This window comes from Lepidochelys kempii, chromosome 9, assembly GCF_965140265.1.
Source record: "Lepidochelys kempii isolate rLepKem1 chromosome 9, rLepKem1.hap2, whole genome shotgun sequence".
NCBI lineage: Eukaryota > Metazoa > Chordata > Testudines > Cheloniidae > Lepidochelys > Lepidochelys kempii.
This window is the reverse complement of record NC_133264.1, coordinates 50,067,526-50,083,475: the sequence shown is the minus strand read 5'-3', so window position 1 is coordinate 50,083,475 and position 15,950 is coordinate 50,067,526. Positions and strand designations below refer to the sequence as shown.

Here is a 15,950-nt window from a genome sequence, read left to right as displayed (position 1 = left end):
GGAGAAGAACGGAGCTGCAGTTGGCCCACCTGCCTCTGCTGGGGTTTAGCTGGCAACTTCCTCTAAGGCGTCTTGATAATGTTGCATTGAAGCGGTGACCTCTGTGACCTCGGCACTTCCCACTGCGGGTGCGGGAAACCTCACCCCGCACGCTGCCCCCAAACTGATGTCTAACCAAGTTAGAATGTCAGATGACTTTTTTTTTTTTGTATAAAGAACAAACATCAGGCACTCGACAGATGTTGCTGTATCTAAGCTCCAGTAATCTGCACAGCAGTCCTGCTCAACTGTGCTGCAGACCTGTGTGCAGAATGCCTCCTCCTGCCCACCTTCCCTTAGCTCACAGGGGCAAAGGTTATCTGAGCACATGGAGTTATGTGGGCTCGGGCTAAGCTTTCCCCTTGGCCCCAGGTAGCCGACTCTGTTGACCCATTGTGTGATTTCTGCTGGCTGCTGACAGTGCAGGGCCTAGCTACACAACGGAAAATCCTCTAATCGCCTTAGGCCTAAAAATATGGTGACCTCTCAAAGGCAGGATTGAATGCAGTCGTCAGCAACAAAATGGAGCAGGTGTGTGTGTGTGGCGGGGGGGCATAGCTAAAGGTTTTGAAGGACTCTTGTTTATCTCCAACTTTCCTCCCTTCTTGTGTTGCTTGAGCTATAGTTTAGAAGATAAACTATTGGGCTTGGTCTCTTTTAAGACCATCTGCTAAAGTGGGTTGTTGAAACAGACCTTTCCCTATTGAATGTCTTCAAATCGCCTTTGCAAGTCAGTTTGGATTACCTTTTCCAAACCAGGAAGGAGCCTGTACTTTGTGCTGATAACCTCTCCCTGCTCATTTCGAGTCCGCATGCTATTGCAAAGAGATGAGAGTGAAAGAGGAGGGGGCTGTCCCCTGTAGGAAGAGGAGAAGAGCTGGTTTGTAAGACCTCCAGGATCAATATGCTGTGTTCAGGACACCTCAGTTTAATCTTTCACGTTGAATCCGAGGTGGTAAATAGTCATGTGGGCTAGGAATAGTTGAGAGCCATGAGCTGACCTGTTTTCTGAGGCTTCTAATTTCCTAGATGAGGGGGAATTCTCTGTTCAGAGAAGTCTGCGAGTCAAAATGAACATCAAGCAGTCCCTGAAATCTTATGTGGGGAGCTCTCACCTCGCGAGCGCCTCTTGCTGCTGTGTGCAGTACTGCAGCCCTTTTCCTGATCCCAAGGCCCCTTGTAGATTGTCGCCCTTGCCTGGTGGGTCTTCAGCGGCTCAGCCTCCGGCGGGGTCACACACTCAAAACAAACCCCTTCCGGAGTAGCAAAAGTCCAGCAAAACTGTCTGCCCTCACCTGGGTCTTCAGCCCCGGCTCTGGGCTCTGTAAACTCACCCCTTAGGTGGGGCTGCCAAACAAGCCTTGTCTCTGTGGTTCAACTCCACTTCCCTGGAGCAGGGGGACCTGGCCCCGCACTGCTCTTGGTGCCAGCCAAGGGACGCTACAGCCAGCAGCCCCACACAGCTCCCTGCAATTCATTGCTGCTGCTTCCCTGGGCCTCTTCCCACCTGATCCCTTTAGCCTCCCCCTTAGCTCAGGGTGCCCCTCTCTCCCAGATTAAGCAAGTGCAGCCAGGATCAAACCCTGGCTGCCCCACGAGCTCCTGTGACCAGAGAGGAGCCCTCCTCCTCCCCGGTCCCTCTGGTCCCAGCTGAGCTCTGGCTACTTCTGGGAGGCCTCTCTAGGCAGGCTGGGAGGATCCCCCCTCTGCTGCTTCTGCCCTGAGTGGGGATGGTAGGGACAGGCCCTGCCATACGGTGCTGGGAAGACCGGGTGCGCCCCATCATATGTCACCACAATAGAATTGCTTGTAGGGCTAACTGTGATCTCGCGGGGTTTCCTGCTCTCATGGCACTGCCAAACCCAGGTGGGAGGCATGCAGCGTGCCAAGGAGCAGCGCCAGGGCCCTGGGAGGATGATGTGGCCTGTGATGGGGTGATGCTGACCCCGCCCAGCAGGTGGAGGTGTTGAGCCATTGCACCTGCCGACCACGCTCGCAGTGGCTTTGTAACGTTCCCAGGGGGCCGAGTGGGGCTATCTCAGCGTGCTGCTTCTGCTTTGCCGCGTGGTCAGGGTGTAGCGCTGCCTGGTTCAGCGCAGGCTTAACTCGGCTATTGTCTTGATTGTAGAAGTGCCTACCTGCCAGTCGTCATACATGAGAGGAGGGGGCTACTTCCCCACGGGCCAGGAGGGTAAGTGTGCGCGTGTGTACACAAGACGGAGCACAGTGGGGACGGGCATGGGTGCAGAGTTGCGTGGCATTGACTGGGGCAGAGGGTTGTGGTGGCTGCTGACACAAAGGACCCTGAGAAGAGTGTCCGTTGACGGTGCTACTACTGTGACCACTGCTTTAGAAAGGGAGAGGCCTAGGAACTTCCCTGGTTCTGGTACCCACCCCCACACATCTGTAGCTTCCTTTCTGTACTGGGGTGAGTCAAGCACGAGTAGTGAAAAGCAGGTGGAATAGCAAACCAGCGTCACTGCTGGTTTTAGAGATCCAATCTGCCCCTTACCAGGCACTCTGTATCCTTCCGTGCGACTGTTGAGACTCCCATTTACCGCAGCGTGAGTTCTTCCTTCCTGCCCTGCTCTTGGGTGTATTAGACGGTGGTACGGATGGCTGTGCCTGATGCAGCTGCTAATAATAGTGCGTCTCCATTTCAACTGACGCTTCACCTGAGCTAACAGACCATCCCAGCTGTGTGAGAGAGCAAGGGGAAACCACGCTGCCATTCTCAGCCACACATCTCGACAGCCACATACTTGGCTGTACCCTCTAGTCTGGGATAATATGCCTGATAGAGACAGTAAGAGGGTTTTCAGTTACTGGAGCTACATGGGCTGGGGAAGAGGAGAAATCTGAATGGTATTCGGCCAGCGGAGTGGCTTTCAGCTCACTCACTGAACTAGTCTAGACAGGTTTTCTGCCAGCAAATAGAATCCAACTTTCTGAGGGCCAGGCCAAGTGAGCCGATGCACCGTTTAGCCCAGAAATGGGACTATCCTTGGATGTTCCTCTTGCAAGTGAAATGTGCTGACTTTCTAAAGCTGTTAGCTGTATGCCTGGCCTCAAGGTGAAGGGGAGGAAACAATCCATGGTCCAAATCTGCTCGTAGAGCAGTAGGTTTGGGCCTGAGCATTAGAGAAGTTGACCCAAAAGGTGGGTATGAAATGAGTTTGTGCCGTCAGGAATACGGTGGTTTTTACAGGCACTAACTCTCCAGCAGTGCCGCTGCTGACCCCGGCACAAAGGCCCTGCTTGGTGTGTAGCCTGGACTCCAACCCAGGCCATGTTTGTGGCTATGGCACTGTAGCAGCTGGGATTTCACTAGTCTCAGCGGGGTCTTTCGTGCATTCTCAATGGTCTCTTGAAAGCCTTTTTAGTGTGTTTGTTTTGCTGAGCTGGCTGGTGACAGTCAGCATTTATTAATGCCACCGGCTGCCTGTCCCAGTAGGATGGTAGGGAAACCTTCTGCTAGAACGAGGAGATCTGGATTCATACCAGACAAATTTTCAGTTTTCTGAGAAACTGCGTCAGATGGGCCTCAAATAAAGCCATGGTCTCCCTAAGCAAAGGGGGTAGCTGGCAGGTGTCCAGGAGATTTCTGATCCGGGGTTCGGTTGGTTCAGTAGCACAATCAGCTAATCACACCTCTGCACCCATGTCATGTATGCTTCAGCATAGGTATTTTACTATAACGGGGCTCAAAAGGGAGCTAGATAGGTCCATTAATGGCTATCTTCCATGAATCTATTAGCCAGGATGGGCAGGGATGGTGTCCCTAGCCTCTGTTTGCCAGAAGCTGGGATTGGGTGACAGGACATGGATCACTTGATGATAACCTGTCTGTTCATTCCCTTTGGGGCATCTGCCATTGGCCGCTGTCAGAGGACAGGATACTGGGTTTGATGGATCTTTGGTCTGACCCAGTATGGCCGTTCTTATGTCGCCTCTCTGGTCTGGACTGCAGAGCTAATGGGCATGCTTTCCTCCTAGGGTTTTCCTATGAAAAAGATGCCCGGTTGTACTTTGATGACACCTGCGTGGTGCCGGAGAGGCTGGAAGGTAAGACACTGGCTGTAATGTGGCAGGGGGGCAGGTGTGGAGCTGCCTAATAGAATTCCTGCAGCTGGCTCTTCTGACAAAAGCAGGATGAGAAACCCAAGCCAGTGGCAAAAGGACACCGGAGCTGGGCTCTGTCACCAGGCCCCACTCTCTATCCATGGCATGGTGGCATCCTCGGGCAGCCTCATTCTAGGGCTAGAGACCAGCCAGGCTGCCCCCGAGTGCAGGAGACAGCAGGTCGGCAGCGAGCCGGGGCCCTGCTGTGCTGGGAGTGGGTGATCTAACGTGTCTCTCCTCCCACGCAGGGAAAGTGAAGCAGGAGCCCACCATGTATCGGGAGGGGCCTCCATACCAGAGACGAGGGTCACTGCAGCTCTGGCAGTTCCTGGTCACGCTCCTGGATGACCCGGCCAATGCCCACTTCATTGCCTGGACAGGCCGGGGCATGGAGTTCAAGCTGATCGAGCCTGAAGAGGTACAGAGCTGGCCTCGGGACTTGCCAGTGGCTGCTGGCTTGGTGACAACCCAGAAACAAAGGCCTCTGTTCCCAACCCACTGCCCCCACCCCCAACACTCTGGGCATTGCCTGGTCCAGTGTGGGGGGAACAGTGGGGGAAGGGTTGAGTCTAGTGGGGTTTAATCCTTATTGGAAATGAATGACTGGCTTGGAGCCTCAGGCTGATCAGGGCTCTCTCCTTTCCACCCCTCTCTCTCCCTAAATGGCAGGCAGGCCTGGGGGCAGGGGGGTGTAGAGAACATCTTTGCTGGGGCCATGGAGTGTGCTCTGGATCTCCAGAGGGGAGACCCATGGTCCTGTGGGCGCTGTGAGCAGGGGCTGTGTACAGCAGCTTTTCAGCCTCTTGAGGAAGGCTGGACAAGGCATACGGAGCCTTGGGATGGAACAAATGTAGCTGCCTTGGTATATGCTTGGCAGGGTTAGAGCTCTGGGGCCCTGGCTGGCTCAGCTAGGCCCTCCAGCCATATGGGAAATAGTCTGGCTCTTGCTCAGCACTGGAGGAGGTCTGAGACTCTGGCTCACCTAGGACCAGGGGGCTGAGCTCTCCATTTGTAGAGTTAGTGCTGGGCTAGCCTTGTGGTCTGCCTCACAGACAGAGAGTACAGATGGGGTGAGTGCTGGAGCTTGGGCAGAAATGGAGGTAGATTTATGGTTGGTGCTGGGGCCTCAAACACTGTAGTGGACACATCCAGCAGTGAGAGAGTTAATATTGATATTTAGACTTTCATCACTAGGTTTCAGAGTCAACATACAGCACAGTGAGGGAAGAGGAGCAGTTCCCACCTCTCAGAGCTGTCTGCCAGCTCAGGCAGGCACTGCTGCCTCTGCCTCGCTTTGTTCCTGTGGGTGAAGGGAGTGTGTTTTCTGTTTGCTTACTTGGGGCTGTTTCGCTGCTCCAAGGGCGAGAATTGTTTTCAAATGGACACACAGATTCTCGAGCAAGGGCGGGACTCCGCAGCCGGGCACTACAGGCAATCACAGGTACAGCGGCTGTGACGTGTGCAGGTCCTGCCAGCAGCGTAGTCTATAGCTTTTATTTTACACCCAGTCTGCTTTTGAGTAGTCTTCAAGATGTAAAAGCCAGCAATGCTGTCTCCCCTGGCAACTGGAGCAATTAACTTGCAACTTCCATCCCCAATTCCTGTCTCAGCAGACACCGAACAGCAGAAATGTCGTGGAAATATGTCCCTCCCGCCCCAGAACAGCTGGGAACCCAAAATAGGGCCATTTTGACTGCAAAGTGAAAAGGTGTAACAGGGGTAGGGGGGTTACTGCTGTGATGCCATTGTAAGCCATGCTCTGCTTGGGTCCCTCTGATTAGGGGTCCATATTCCCACCAGCAGTAACTGCTTTGCCCAGGGCTGAGACACACATGTTACCTTTGGAAGAGCATTCCCTCTCATGGGAACCAGACTGTCTCCTCCGCAGCCCTGTCTCCTCCTTCACCCACAGGAGCCTGCAGGTGACCCTGGGTTAGGCCCTGTGTCACAGCTTGTTGTCGGATCTTCTCCTGCCTGTAACACAGCCCAAGGGGGCTGAACAGATGGCACAAGCCCAGGTCTCCATGCCTGCTATGCCGGAGCCCCAGATTGCTTGTTACCAATCTGCCAACCAGGAGCCCTGGGTGCTTGTGTCATTATCTCCTATACTGTAGCTGCCAGTTCATGTGCTCTCCCTGGGCGCTCTGTGAGAATCCTTCCTTCCCTTTCACTCTAGCATGTTGCCTTCCCTGCCCACGTGGCCCTGGGCTGGGCTGGGCCGGGCCAGTACTTGCCAGGTGCATTGGACACCTAGCAGGGTCTGTGAGGTTTCCACTGTAGCTGTCGGCTCTGCCCTGGCAATTCCAAGAAGGCACCGGGCTTCTTAAATTGCCCTCTGTGAGGAGCATCGGGGCACGTTTGCACAGTGACGCAGAGGAAGAAGCAGTTTAAGTAATTGAAACCAGCTGCATTGCTGAGCGGTGCACTCTGGGTAATGATCCATAATCTCTATTGCGCTGTGCATGGAAATTGTGGTTTTCAAACGGCTTTTTTGGCAGGCTCCCTAATCAAGTGGCTTTGATTGTCTTCCAGTTGAGCACCCTCTGAACGCTGACAGGCGGCTCTTCAGTCTGCAAATGCTTTCGCCATGAGTCTGCTTTTATTGCCTTTTGGGGGAAGGATGGAATTAAGGGGGGGATGCAAGTGGGGGGGGGTGGAACATGTGACAAAAAACCACCAGGGCGCAAGGAGCCGTGGTCCCTGGGATGCCGCCGCCTCTCTTTGTGGAGGAGATATGACAGGAGTCATGTAATCTCCCCCGGCCAAGAGCAAGCTAGGCAGGGAAGCCAAGCTCTCTTCTGTTGCAGTGCTAACTGGCCCGCGCACTCCTGGAGCAGTCCCCAGCCAGGGCCTGGCTAGCTGTGAGTAGGCCTCGTGGGGCTCACCAGCGCACAGCGTCGTGCAGTGTTGCGACAGACGGAGCTCTTCTGCGGCCCCCTCCGCTAGCGGAGCCCTGGTGCTGGAAGGCGATTACGTAACCATAGCTACGGTGCTGCTTGGAAGCCCTGCGTACACAAACACTCTTGTTGCATATGGAAGTGATGGCAGGAAGAGGCTGTGACTGAACGGACAGCGTGCTCTGGAGGCGCTTCCAGAGCTTGGCTGGGGGGGCCGGGGGGGGTTGCTGTCCTGCCTGCAGTGGTGTAGCACCTTACAGCTTTCCCTGAGGAAAGGCCAATGTGGGTGTGGCAGGACAGCTGGGCTTCCTTTTCCCTCCGGAGGTGGCATCTTTGCTTTCAAGTGCTTAGGTTTCTAGCAAATAAACCGTTGCTGTTCTGCTGCCCCTTGTTAACGAGTGTCTGTGTTAGCAGGAGCCAGCTCCACAATCTCTGTCCATTCCCTTCCCCAGGCCATGAATAGAGGCCAAAACACTAAACCTTATGGAAGAGGGGTTACCGTTTCCTCTTAGGCCTGGAGCATGGGAGGGGATGGAGAGGGATGTTACATTCCACAGGCGTGGCTTGGGATGCTAAACCCATGCACCGCTCTGATTTTAAACAGCTGAAGAGGAGAGCAACTCCCCTGCCCGCTAGCCACTTTGCTGCTGTAACTAGAGGTCCTTGGGCGAGTTTCTTTCACCTCCGCAACTCACCTGGTGAACAGAAAAGGGCCCCCCAACCTTAACATTGGCCAGGGAGATTTACCTGCCTTGCCAGTCGGTGTTGCCATTTGAACTGCTCTGTGTTCAGCTCGGGTTGGCGCCTCAGGCCTCTCCGTGCATTTCCCCTCTGTTACAATGCCTCAGGTGGACGGGGTTTGGCTTAGTGCACTTAGTGTCAGGAAATCCCATTAATCTATCTCCAAGTGGATAATGGTGCCCTGTGGCTTATTGTCCATTCCAGAAATCTCCAGGGAGAGGGTGGATTGGTTGGCAGCAGCCTCATGTCATCAGATTCCTGCTCCCGAAGGGAGCAGAAATGAGTAAACCTCTTCAGGCTACTCCGGAATCTGCTTAGAAATGACTGGGTTCTCTTGCAGCCCATTAGCAGCTCCTGCCTGTGGCTGCCTCTCTCAGGTTTCTGAGGTGTCCGTTCTAGTAATTCCTTATTGACTGCAACCAAAACCACAGAGCTTAGCTGCCGCGTGCTAATGGCTAGTGGTCGATAACCCGGGGGTTGGGTAGAAGTGATGGCTCAGCCAGCCTGCTATATTCTGAGGCCCTAGGCGGCTCAGGGGGTTGGTAATGGGACACAGAGCCTGGTGGTTGCAAGATTGAGTCCAGCAGCCATTGTTTGGCTGCTCTGTGATGTATGAGCAGTTACTTGCTGGTGAAGGCCCAATTTCTCATAGATATATGAGCACATAACAAGCCACCACTTTGGCTAGTGCAAGGACTGAATGGTACATGCAGGTGCTGGCTGTGCCTGGGTCTATACCTGTTGGAGGACTCTGGTCACCAAGGCTCTTTGAGACCCCTCTCAGTATCACTAACCTTTGGCAAACCCATCAGAGCTGCCCCTGGGTCTTCATGCCTGTCTCCTCTCTCCTCAGGTAGCTCGACGCTGGGGAATCCAGAAGAACCGACCAGCCATGAACTACGACAAGCTCAGCCGTTCTCTGCGCTACTACTATGAAAAGGGCATCATGCAGAAGGCAAGTAGGTCACCGCTGCCTGTCAACAGCAAGCTGGATGCCTGAGGGTCGAGGGCTGGTGCATGGGGACAGCCCCTCTGGGTGAGGGGGTGGGGACTGGCGGCGGCAGCAGCAGGACAGCATGTGTGGTGCCCATGGCTAGTCGGATTCCTGAGTAGCTGCAGAACCTTTCAGGAGTGGGACCCGGGTCCCCTGGCTTCTGTTGCTCTGGGGACAGACACTTGGAAGAGGGAAGTGACTCCACCAAACCAAGGCAGTGGGAAACAGTGATGTAACCTGGTTTGGGGCAGGGGCTGTTAGGGGAGAGACTGGGGCACCAATTTAATTTTTTAGCATCTCATGGGCGAACTGTAAAGATGCAGCCTTATGGGAACGGAATGCAAAGTAGCAAAGCGTTAACTGTTCTGTTAGGGGTACGGCTGTCGTACTGAAATAGTGACAACTCTAGTGTGGCTGCCGGTGTGCCTAAACCTAGACTGAGCTGTTACAGGCAGATTTATAAAGTAACTCCTCACTTAATGTTGTACTTATGTTCCTGAAAACTGCTACTTTAAGCAAAACGATGTTAAGCGAATCCAATTTCCCCACAAGAATTAATGTAAATGGGGAGGGGGCAGCGTTAGGTTCCAGGGAAATTTTTTTCGCCAGACAAAACTGTGTGTGTATGTATATACACACAAAAATACATACACTGTGTGTGTATACACACACAGTATAAGTTTTAAACAAACAGTTTAATACTGTACACAGCAATGATTGTGAAGCTTGGTTGAGGTGGTGAAAGGGATATTTCCCAGGGAATGCCTTACTGCTAAATGATGAGCATTGGGCTGAGTCCTCAAGAGTTAACACATTGTTGTTAATGTAGCCTGACGCTCTATAAGGCAGGAGGAATGGAGGGAGGGGAGACAGCATGGCAGAGACGCACAGTGTGTGTGTGGCGGGGGGGAGAGACGGGCATTGCCCCTTTAAGTACGCTGCCTTTTTAAGTAGATCAGCAAGTGGAGACAGCAGTTGCTGCCAGCAGGCTCCCCCCTCCTGAGCTCTGTGGTGTGTCCCCCTGCTCTGTGGAGATGGGGGGGCAGGAGCAGGGGGAGGGGGATACCCTGACATTAGCCACCTCTTCCCCACCTGCACAGCAAGCAGGAGGCTCCAAGGCAGAGGGCAGGAGCAACACATGGCAATGAAGGGAGAGACAGCTGAACTGCTGGCAATTGGTAGTCTGCTGGGCGACTGCTGCACAGGGAACTTAAGGGAGCTGGTGGAGGGTGGGGGGGCTGCTGGTCCACCCTGGTTCCAAGCCCCCACCAGTAGCTGTGATGGGCTGCTCTTTCTGCAAGCAGTGGACAAAGCAGGTGGCTGCCAAACATTATAAGCGAGCATTGTGTAACTTTAAACGAGCAAGTTCTCTAATTGATCAGCAACGAAACATGGTTAACTGGGACGACTTTAAGGAGGAGTTACTGTACCAGTATAGCTGTGTCCATGCTAGGGGATTGTGGCTCGTTGACTATTCCACTTTCACCCTGATCTATTTCAAGCCAGATGGAGATTGTGCTCTAGTAAACTGAGGAGAGGGCTGGTCGACAGACCATCAGATGAAGCACTTCTGAACTGGAGAGCTGGTTTAGCCCTAAAGAGGCCATCTTTAAGAGAAGCTTCAGTAATAAACCCTCGGAAGCATTGTGCTACTTTTCACTGGGAGAGGAGCAAAGTTTGCCTTGACAAATGACAATAAATATCCTAATCCAAACAGTAGTGCTGGGAACGTGAGCACACCCTGTAGTCAGCGTCCTCGAGAATGAATCCTCCAGCCCTTATGCAAATTGTACCATTTAACTTCTAATACTGTGTGGATGAGTGCTCAGTTAAGGGCTTTGTTCAATATTCTGCCCCCTAGTGGAAGAACTGAAACATCCCATTCTAATCCACAGCCATGTGTCCTGAGCCACGTGTGGCAGCTGAGATTCTAAGAAAATAATGGCCATACTGGGTCAGACCAATGGTCCATCTACCCCAGTATCTGTCTTCTGATAGTCGCCAATGCCAGGTGCTTCAGAGGGAATGAACAGAACAGGGAATTATTGAGTGATCTGTCCCAGAGCATAGGGTTGCATCCCTGACCATCTTGGCTAATAGCGATTGAGGGACTTGTCCTCCATCAAGTTATCCAATTCTTTTTTGAACCCAGTTATATTTTTGGCCTTCACAGTATCCCCGGGCAATGAGTTCCACAGGCTGACTGTGCGTTGTGTGAAGAAATACTTTTGTTTGTTTTAAACCGGCTACCTATTAATTTAATTGGGGACCACTGGTTATGTTATGTGAAGGGGTAAATAGCACTTTTTCTCCACACCATGATTTTATAAACCTCTGTCATATTCCTCCCCTTAGACTTTTCATCTTGGAAAAGAGATGACTATCTTTTTAATCTCTTCTCATTTTGTATGGATAATTGGGATTGTTTTCCAATGTGCATTACTTTGCATTTATCAACACTGAATTTCATCTGCTATTTTCTTGACCAGTCACCCAGTTTTGTGAGTTCTCTTGGTAACTCTTTACAGTCTGCTTTGGATTAAATTATTTTGAGTAATTTTGTATAGTCGGCAAATTTTGCCACCTCCCTTTTTCCAGATCACTTATGAATATGTTGAACAGCACTCGTCCCAGTTCAGATCCCTTAGGGACACCGCTGTTTACCTCTTTGAAAGCCGCCTATGGATTTAGGCACATCTTCCATTCAAAAGTAATGGAAGATACTTGTCCAAATTCCCTATATGTCTCTTGAAAAATATTAGCCAACACATACACAACTCCCCCTCCACAACCCCTTTCTATCCGTTGCACCCCTTTCCATAAAGGCGTTTGACAGCCCACAGAGATGACCCATCGGTTTGAAGTTTTGTGCCTTTAGCTCCTAGCTCTGTCTTGTTCCTCCTGTTATGGATGGGGTTTGTGAAACGTTGCACAAACAGTCTTTATAAGTAGGAGCCGAATGTTTTGGAGCATGCTGGAGCCTCCCAATTCTTTCATCCTAACACAGACGTTTGTCTCTGCTTTTAGGTGGCTGGCGAGCGGTATGTCTATAAATTTGTCTGTGACCCTGATGCCCTCTTCTCCATGGCCTACCCAGACAATCAGCGCCCATTCTTGAAAGCCGAGCCCGACTGCCACGTGACCGAAGATGATACCTTGCCTCTTACACATTTTGAAGACAACCCCGCTTACCTCCTGGAGATGGATCACTGCAGCAACCTTCCCTATGCGGAGGGCTTTGCTTACTGACTTGCTGGAGGCTAGCGCTAGAAAGTCAAGTTTGGGCAAATAAAGGCAGTGGTTTGTAAAGAATGTTTGCTCTTCATAAAACTGGACACTGTAAGCATGATTGGTGGAGCCTAAAATGTACGTTCAGTGGCCCCGCAGAAGACAGAATCTGATAGCTTAAGGACTAGGAGTAGATCTGCCAAATGCTGCAACCACGAAGAGCTTTTCGGGGAGGGGGTTAACATGAAGTCTTTGTTCCAGGCTACACTGCTGTGGACATATGTGTGAGGTGTGGCCATTGTGCCCAATGGTCCCCCTGGAACTTGGCTAGACTGTGTGACTGTACAGCACACCATCCTGACAATCTGCTTTGCATCAATCACAATACTTGTAGCTGCCTTGTGTGTTGGAAAGGGCTTTGTTTTGCACAGACAATGGATTTGCGGAGTGGGGGCGATCCAAGCTAGTCTGGTTTAGGTTTCAAGTGTGGTGCTTGGCATCCCAGGAGTGGGACAGCACTCTGGGTGGTTTCAAATGCCTGGCACCCTATCAGACCTGAGGAAACCTCTGTTTTCTCTCTAAATAAAAACAAACCCCACTGGACAGCTCCCCTAACTCCTGATCCGGTTCTCTGGAACCACGGGTTCCTGCTCTCCTGTGGAGTCCATCACTTCCTCCCTGTTCGATGCTCAGGGATGGGGGGTGGCTTTAATTGCAGGGGAAGGGGGGTTGTGGCAGGGTTTTTTCGCACGTGTTGGGGAGAAGTTTATAAACCAATTTTGTAGTCTTTTGTATTTTAAGGCAAAGCTGCTCTTTGCAAGCCTCCCCGCGGCAGTGCCAAGGCTCTGAGGACACTGCACCCTGCGTGGCAGCCACGCCCGTTAGTGTCTGCTTTGTGCTCTCCGCATTGGATACTGAATGGAACACCTGCACACTATACGTTCGGAGTGTTCTGCAAGACAGCAGGGCCCTGCTGTTTGGGTCCCGTGAGCGCAGCTCCCACACTATGGGAATTATATGTATATAATCCATGCATATCCCACTGGGTTAACTCTCTCCAAGGTGTGACCCTGTGGCCTGGCTAGTGTGGTCCTCCCGAACTACCTATTCCACTCCATATCACTGCTCAAATGTTAACCCTCCATCGTGCTCCTGGCATTTGAGACTGGGTGAAACATACAAATAACAGAACTCTCAGCTTAATTTCCATGTCACAGTTCCCTCTTCAGTGTGTTCAGGCTGATCTTATAAGAGGAGGCCTTTTTTAAGAATTAGGCTGTAATACCTGGATGGGGGAGGAGTTCAGGGATGTCTCACCATAAACAAAACGTTCACCTAAATCCCATGCCCTCATGCAGTTACAGTTTCCTAACTTACCCGTACCACTCCCATATGCTCTACCTATTTGCATATTTCCCCCCAGCTATCTATACATTTTTGTTGTAAATGCTGTATAGGGTTTTTTCCTTCTTAGTTAACCTGGTTTGGGTTTGTTGACTGAGTCGTTACTTTTTTTGAAAGTATGACGATTAACTCTTTGTAGACTAAATTTCTTTCCCCATGATGTATAAAAGTGGCCTGTACAGTCATGAAATGTGGGATGCAGGCATCACTCTTGCACTCCTGCACCGAGGGGATGGATGCTAGCTTTTGTTCAGGGTGGAAAGTCTACAGTGCAGAAAGGGTTAATCTGAGGAGTGATCTGAAATAACCTTTCCTTGAGCAGGGTCGTGCATCTCCTGCAAAGCTGCATTACATTCTGTACTGTGTACAATAAAAGATTTTGCTTTCTGTTCTGAAATTGCCTTTTTTCCTCTTCTGTGTCGGGTGTGTGTCCTGTGTCCTGAAAAGATGACTTGGGGAAGGCTTTTCTGACTAGCCTCCAGATCTCTGTGCGGGGGTCACATCTACACTATGCTGGGTGGTCCTGCTGTGCCGATGATCCCAACGGGGAAAAGCCATTTGTCTCTTTGCTGATACGGCCTATGAAAATCCTTCGGTTGAGGGGGAGGAGGGTGTCTGTCCTCCCACATCTGACCACCATGTACCCAAACCAAGTACCGTGGGATCATGAAATGGCAATATCCCAAATGCTTTTCCAGCTCACACGTTGCAGGAGATGGACTCAGTGGGGGGAGGGAGGATTTGACCTGGAAACGAGTGGCCCAGCTTTGACTGTGTTGGCACCTACTGAGCTGTTCTACTTTGACTTATGAATATGTGCACAACAATGAGATCCTGAAGTGGCTTGTGCAGCTCTCTGGCCATCCTTCCTCCTTGGCTTTTGCAATGCCTCTTTACATGCCGATGCACTGAGACATGCAGGCAGGGAATTGACTCTGAATTTCAATAGCAATTGGTATTCCTTTCATGCTGCCCTACTGTTAGGATATAGATATTCAGGCCTGTCTGTAAAGACCTATACTCTAAGAATTTAGGTGTAATCTTATCACTTGGCTAGTAGAGGTATAAAAGAAAGAATCAAAATCACTGTCTGCCAGTGTAAGGTCCTTCTCTTATTGTGACAGTCTGAGGCCCTGTTCTTAGGCTAAGGCCTTTGGCTAAGCAACAGAGGCAGCCATAAGCTGGGAAGCAACCTCTCACATCCTCACATTCCAAACTAGTCACATTGAAATAAGGTGCTGTTGGGCATTATCAGGACAGGATTGTATTCCTATCGCCTCCAGAGAAAGGGAAGTGCCTAGAAGATGTAAAAGGAAACTTAGTTTGATAGCGTCCTGTCTGGCAAGAACTCACTTATCAATAGCTAAGCAGAACTCAAGTTTTACTATATAGTCTGCAGTCAATCAGGAAGTGGGTGTGTGGGTGGGGGAAATGGGAACAGGGAATGGGGGTGGGGAAATTGGAAATCATGTTTAGCTAAAGGGGGAAATGGGAACAGGAACACAGGTAAGCCTCTGTGGTGTCAGAGCTGGGAAGGGGGACACTAAGGAAGGAAACGAATCATGCTTGCTGGAAGTTCACCCCAATAAACATAGAATTGTTTGCACCTTTGGACTTCGGGTATTGTTTTTCTCTGTTCATGCGAGAAGGACCAGAGAAGTAAGTGGGTGAAGGAATAAGGCCCCTAACACCTACTACTGAGAGCTTTAACCATCTGGGGCAGTATTCAGGGTTCCCCATAGCCCCAGGCCTCTTTCCTAGGGTTAGCTCTGGCTTCCTTTTCCAGTTCAGTAAGGTGATGTTGCTCAAGGTGCAGAAGAAAACTGTGTCCATGATGAAACTGTGACCCTGATTTTGCCTGTTGGGTTGAGAGAGAGGAGCTGAACAGAGACATGCAGAAGTGAGTGTTAAACCCCAGAGCTTTGTAACTATCCTTGTCCTGGAATCTGGTCAGAGCCTGCTCTAAATTTTGATGCCAGCTAGAACCCTGTAGGTGCCTAAACTCCCCTGGTGCCTGAATCTTCACTGTAAAAGTTCCCTCCAGGCCTAAATTTCTGCCTCTGACCACACACACGCTGCTGCTTCCCTCTAGGCACCTAGCCCCAGCCTGATCCACACACCAGGCAGAGGAGCCCTAACTCCCCTGTGGGGCCTGCTCTGCTGGTTGCGTTCAGAGGCTGCCAGAGGAGGGGGTGGTGCTGACCTTGCTCTGATCCCTGTGGTTAGAGCCCTGACCTGGGATGTGGCAGACCCAGGTTCAATTCCCCTCTCCCTCATGCTCTCCTAGTGAATCTGTTCCACAGGCTATTCCCAAAGTGGGTAGAACACTCTCATGAGAGGTGAGAGACCCCCCTGTTCAAACCTTTTCTCCCTCGGGCAGAGTGGGAATTGAACCTGGCTCTCCCATGCCCTGGGGCAGTGATCTGCCCACTGGATGGAGGTGGTACCACAGCCGCCACCTCCAGCTGTTTTGTGTGGCATGAGGCAAGTGTCATGCTCACCAAAAGTGGCTTAGATGCCAAAGG

At 51.4% G+C, this 15,950-nt stretch overlaps 1 protein-coding gene across 4 annotated transcripts in view; it reads left to right on the top strand.

The window, feature by feature from the left end:
• Window positions 1-13,822, top strand: part of ETV5 (ETS variant transcription factor 5) — a 37,848-nt gene extending 24,026 nt beyond the window's left edge. For all 4 annotated transcript variants that reach the window (XM_073360310.1, XM_073360311.1, XM_073360308.1 and 1 more), the window contains 5 exons: window positions 2,168-2,230; window positions 4,036-4,104; window positions 4,410-4,579; window positions 8,653-8,754; window positions 11,821-13,822. In XM_073360310.1, coding sequence (XP_073216411.1) covers window positions 2,168-2,230; window positions 4,036-4,104; window positions 4,410-4,579; window positions 8,653-8,754; window positions 11,821-12,042 — 626 coding nt within the window. In that variant the 3' untranslated portion in view covers window positions 12,043-13,822. The remainder of the gene's footprint in view (window positions 1-2,167; window positions 2,231-4,035; window positions 4,105-4,409; window positions 4,580-8,652; window positions 8,755-11,820) is intronic.
• The last annotated feature ends 2,128 nt before the right edge of the window (window positions 13,823-15,950 follow it).